The sequence below is a fragment of the Epinephelus fuscoguttatus genome, linkage group LG17, assembly GCF_011397635.1.
Source record: "Epinephelus fuscoguttatus linkage group LG17, E.fuscoguttatus.final_Chr_v1".
Classification (NCBI taxonomy): Eukaryota; Metazoa; Chordata; class Actinopteri; order Perciformes; family Serranidae; genus Epinephelus; species Epinephelus fuscoguttatus.
The window spans coordinates 19,763,781-19,769,456 of record NC_064768.1 but is presented as its reverse complement, the minus strand read 5'-3'; the positions used below and the strand labels follow the sequence as shown (position 1 = coordinate 19,769,456).

The window sequence follows — 5,676 nt, the reverse complement described above, 5'->3', positions numbered from 1 at the left end:
AAAAATAGGGACGGTTTGGAACGGTTCTATTGGTACCATCCACAACTTTTCACAGTGAGAACGGGGAAAAAAAGGTACCATCTGAACCATACTGTACCGTACTGCTCGGTGGAAACGGGGCTCTAGTGACAAGTTTCAACTCCACTTGTCACCAGTCAGTGTTCTGAATGGGCCGAGTATCCATTCAGGATACAGTTTTTGAAGTATTCAAATTAAAGTACAAAGTGTGACAACCAGCCCTGTTCTCCCCTATCAACCTCTGCCCAGCCTCAGATACAGTCGGCACAGTCCACTGTCCACACCACACCACAGGTTGACTCACAGTGCACAGCAGCCGGGGCGGCGCCTGTCTATAAAGTCTGCGCTCCCTCCCAGCCCCTGAACATTCCCATCTCTTCTCCTGCGGCCACGTCTCAGCCCTGCACGGTAAGAACTAACGGTAACTTGTCTCTTCTGCAACTTGTGTGGCTTTGTCGGGAATTAACTAATGATGCCTTCAGGTACAACCGGGTGAGTAGGGAAGGGATTGTTTGGGATAATTTACTTTTATCTGCCACTCAAAGCTTTCCTGAAGGGAAGCATGTCGGTGGTTGATGTCTGCTTTTCTTTTTTTTATACATACAATTTACATAACATATATATTTATATGTTGCATGTTTTAAAAAGTTATGCAGTGTAGGCTATTGTATTCAAATGGTCTTTTTTTAAGTTTGAATTGTTTCTCACTTCCACAGTATTTACCAATAAGGTCTTTCCTGACTAAATAAGTCTACACATTTGGCTAATACAGTAAGCACTCATTAAAAAAACTAACTTCAATTCTTATTTTCTCCAGTTCATCACATTTTATTGGACACTCTCTTGTACTGTTAACTCAGCTGAGTCTGTATAGCCTAAAGGGTGTGGTTGGACTGTGGGCATGTACACACATGTGCTGTGTGGCTACAGTGTCCCCTCTCATTTGCTGCACCACCAGAGTATCAACACATTTTTTCCCCTCATCCAGCTAAAGTTTTCCATTCCCTCTTACATACAACCCATTTTCCCTCCCACTTCTCCTTTTAACTGTTGCAACTCTGTGGCAACAGCCTTTAGAGATTTGTGTGTGTGCTATTTTGGCCATCTTTTTCTAACAGACAAATAGCAGACCTTCTCTCACTTCTCATGAGTATTGCTTGGTAGTGGGAAGGGCGTTGGAGCAAACAAAAGTGTTGCTTTCCCATCACTGGGCTACACAGCGTCCTCCTAAATTTCAGTGGAACTACAGAGTCTGACCTTTATTTCACCCAAGACATGAAATACTTACTCAGCACGATCCTCTGATGGAGGTCAGACTGGAGGAGGTGATAGAGTGATGATATGTAGATCGACCAGGGGTGTAATTTAAGAGGGGTGAGGGGGCACACTGCACTTATGGAGCCCTCAACTTTTTGCAGTTCAAAAACTAATGTCATATTTCCACTTTTTACAATCTGAAAACTACGGTTTTATTTATTTAAAAAAAAGGTTCGGAAGATGGAATGGTGTTTGTTGTATCTTATACGTTGTAGGAAATTAGATGAGGAATGGAAAATACAGAAATAAGAATAACTAAAAAAAGAAGGTAGAAAATCGGTATACAAACTTTAAAAGTGGTAACAGCATCTCTCATAGACCAAATCACAATGTGTATTTACAGAAACTTATGGGTAGAAAATCCCTGCGTCGCATAGACAAAATCAAATGGCACTGAGCAAACGCTGCAGCAGTTGGTGAATTTTTAGCCACTGAAAAAAAGCCCACTAAAAAAAATCAATATCAGTTTAAGTGTATGCTATATTTTGAACATTTTCATGACTTAACCTCGCCATATGACAGCCTTTCTCCGTCAGGGATTTAAGGAATTTTATCAAAGTGAAAGGCATTACACCAACGGCTGAAAATGACTAGTTTACCAGTTTTACATATCTCTGTCATTGTAATCAATTGCCAGTTGGCTACATTATGAATGCTGTTAGCATGACGTTATGGTGATTTGGTACATAGTGGAGCTTTGCGTGTCTTGTTTAAACAGTTTAGTTAGTTTACGGTCTGTCTAGTTTAATGGGGTTCATTTTCTTAAGTATTAAAGAGATAAAACAGACTTTTTTGCATACTCTGTGACACATTAACATGAAAAAATGCATTTTCCTTCACTGCACCACCTTTATTGTTTATGTGCAAAGTTTCCAAATCAATGTGATGGCCTGAATTGTGCCAACACACCATCATATTTTACCTGACATAAATGTAACGTTATTTTTAAAAGGTGTCTGTGAAATTTCTGCCAGTGACAGCTTTGTATTTAAAAGCCTCTGAGCTCTAGTTTTATAATAAACACATATTTTGATGATCATTTTGCTTGAGGTGTAGGGCAGATACCATGGCACATATTAGTGCAAATTTGAACCAAGTAATAGGGGGAAAATTACATTAGCTTAAGTTTAGTTTAGTTGGCACCAGAATGGTTTTAAGGTACAGTCACGCAGGAGCGGGTTAGGGTTAGGGTGTGACTGTCGCCTGCCGAGGCTATTGCATATTCGTGCTGAATGTGGGAAGTGCCTGACGTGACAGCCACTGAAACCTAGCTTGCTAGGTAATGTTAGCTAGCATTCTAATAGACACAGCGAAATATAATGTTTTTGGTAAATTTCCATGCCTGTCTCCCAACTCACTGCCTGCCAGGCAGCATTTCTCATGTGGGGCAGTTTGTATTTTTTGGTCAGTATCATACAATATTGGCTGGTAAAACACGGCAACAAGCACTGTGTCTTCTCCTCCACACATACTCTGCACTTTTTGTTGAAGCTTTGACTTCGCTGGTCAAAGTTCAGCAAAGTTGAACACGCAGTGTGAAAATGCTTTGCCACCAGAAGTGAATGTTTTATTCATTGAAAAAGCATTTGTGTTTTGCTCTGCCTTGGAAAGGGGTATTCAAGAAACTAAAGCCCTTCTGAAAATTGACTACTGTACTGTACTGTACCCCCAACCTTTGAAATCAAACTCATCCCCTTAATCTACATTTGTTTCATGCAAAGAGAGGCTACTCTTTGCAATGAGAGGATCAGCACCTTGGCTTTTGTACTCCCCCATGCTCCTTCAAATCCTTAGATAAGCTCATCAGTACAACACAAAACTGTTGATAAGTTTATCTTCAGGTATCACAAAACAAAGCATTTTTTTCATTCAGTCTTTTTTCAAGTTCTCCAAGGTCTTGTTTTAAAATTGAAGCTAAACTCCATGCTGTCATATTTAACAATGTCTTCTCCATTTGTTTTTTAGTCAAAACACATCTCAGCCACCATGCCTTCAGAACTGGAGACAGCCATGGAGTCACTCATCAAGGTGTTCCACCGTTACGCCTCTAAGGAAGGCCGGAGTGGCACACTCAGCCGGCGGGAGCTCAGAGAGTTGATGGAGAACGAGCTCTCTACCTTCCTCATGGTGAGAAGCGACCAACGTGTTAAGTGCATAATCACAGTGTCCAGAATTTGAACATGTTCATTATTTTATCACCCATCACATAATGCAATCTAACCCAAAGGTTTGTTGTTGAGGCCCCTCTAACGCTCCCTTCTTTCACCCAGTCTCAGAAGGACCCTGCTGCTGTTGACAAAATCATGAAGGGCCTGGACACCAATGGCGATGGCCAGGTGGACTTTGAGGAGTTTGTTTCTCTGGTTGTTGGACTTTCCATTGCCTGTGAGCAGTGCTATCAGATGCATATCAAGAAGACATCTAAGAAATAAACGACAACAGTGGAAGAGAGGAGAAAAACCAAAAAGCCTTTTAAGTATTGTAAAGATAATTTTGTTCAATAAATACAGTGAAGAATTTCAAAGCTTTTGTGTCTGGTGGTTTTTGGTTGTGTGTGTGTAAGCTGCTATATATGTATGCATGCTCTATCATGGTTTTTATAGTGCTTTGTACTTGTAAAAATAGTTTTGTAACAAAGACACAAAACCCAAATCATTGTTATTTTATCATTGCTTTGTGCTGATTTCATGCCCTGGTGAAGCTCATTTTAGAGAAATCACAGTGCACTGACTCCCCTTGTAATTGTTCCAGCGACACTAGGTGTGATGATGTAATTCTCACCTGTAATTGTTGCTTCCCTGGGTGTGAAAGTGCAGATGGACCACTCCCTCTTTGCTTGATAAAGTCCTGCTTATCGCTGCTCTGAGGAATCTGCAGAATGTTCCAGTATGAACACACCTCTGTGTGAAACTGATGTTGCAACTATCTTAATGACGATGCATGCATGAACAAGATAAAGATTTAGAGCGCTTTGTAACTGAATGAAGTTTGTTGCATTCTTGCCAATGTGATTTGATTGAGTAAGACAGCTCTGGGCACTGCCAAGAAATATGGCAGGCCTGAGTCACATGGCACAGCGGGTCAGTACACCACTGTTTTTCCACCAAATTCTTTTCATAGTGTCTCATGTCTGGTGAAACTTGGTTGACACCATAGAGATGAACAGGATAACCCCACCCTGTGAGTCTTCCTGAACTGAGAAGAGATTTTCTTTTTATTTTTGCTCTCCCAGGCAGCACTTCTTCTCAGGCTGTGTGCTGGTACTGACCAGCTCTGCCAATGTTTGAGCCATAAATGGTTAACATGTGACTTCAGTAGTTTAGAATTTGGCCCACAGTTGTGGTCAGGGTCTGCCAATCCCAGTTAGGTAAGCATAACTTTACCGCCTGAGCAGGGCCTGCCTGGAAGACAAAACTCAGGGCAAAAAAGTCTTAAAGGCCCTGCACACACCTCCTTGGGCGAGGCCTTGCCCTGTGGCCTACCAATGTTGATGGTTACAGAGCAAACACTCAAGCTGCTAGGTTACAACTGTGTGTGTGTGTGTGTGTGTGTGTGTGTGTGTGTGTGTGTGTGTGTGTGTGTGTGTGTGTGTTTTCAGCCCTCAGTTTACACAATCACCACACCCATGTGACCCACAGCTGAGTTTACAGCCGGGATTTCCACTTTGATGACCGTTTTCTCAATATCCCCTTTGTGCAGTTGTGTATGACAAGCACTGAATGCATACCAATGTACATGCTGTACGTTTATCATATGGCCTTACGCAATATAATTAGTATCGTTCAGATGAATGTCTGTGGTCCATGGAGAGGCCCGAGCTTGTTCCTGTAGTGAGAAGACTTCCTAAACACTTCGTCCCGACCTTTGTTGAAGTAAAACTGCATACTCTCACAGCTAAAAGGTTTTTTAAACTGACACACTGACGGTGTATATTGGTTTGAGTTCAGAGATAAGCAAACATTCACTAATGCATACCGCACCTTCCTTGGACAAACACAGGCAGAACAGCCCCTCTCTGTGGACAATTCAATTTGTTAAACAATAACAGCAAAGTTATGAGCCTGCTGAACCCTACCAACATCCGGTGCTTAGCTGTTGTTGTGGGAAATGACATCAAACTATTGTGATCTTGTTCTAGCTGATGCTATAAAGATGTCAAAGTACTTCAAGTCTGTTAGTCTCCTTTGTGCTGCTACTTCTATGTGAGCATGGGTGTCCAAAGTGTCAGGGAGCCCCCTTGCCTTCACCTTCATAATGTCACTCAAATTAACATGTACTGACCAGGAACCAAAATTACCACAAAGAGACAAAAAGACAGAACGACTTTGTGGTGGTTTGGTG

At 41.7% G+C, this 5,676-nt stretch overlaps 1 protein-coding gene across 2 annotated transcripts; it reads left to right on the top strand.

The window, feature by feature from the left end:
• Positions 1–293: 293 nt before the first annotated feature.
• Positions 294–3,859, top strand: s100a10a (S100 calcium binding protein A10a). 2 transcript variants are annotated; one of them, XM_049603064.1, is made up of 3 exons: positions 294–426; positions 3,301–3,462; positions 3,606–3,859. In XM_049603064.1, the coding sequence occupies exons 2-3, from the start codon at positions 3,322–3,324 to the stop codon at positions 3,765–3,767; spliced, it is 303 nt and encodes a 100-aa protein (XP_049459021.1). In that variant the 5' UTR covers positions 294–426; positions 3,301–3,321; the 3' UTR covers positions 3,768–3,859. The 2 variants fall into 2 exon arrangements, with proteins under 2 accessions (XP_049459021.1, XP_049459022.1); XM_049603065.1 differs by having other exon boundaries at positions 401–510.
• The last annotated feature ends 1,817 nt before the right edge of the window (positions 3,860–5,676 follow it).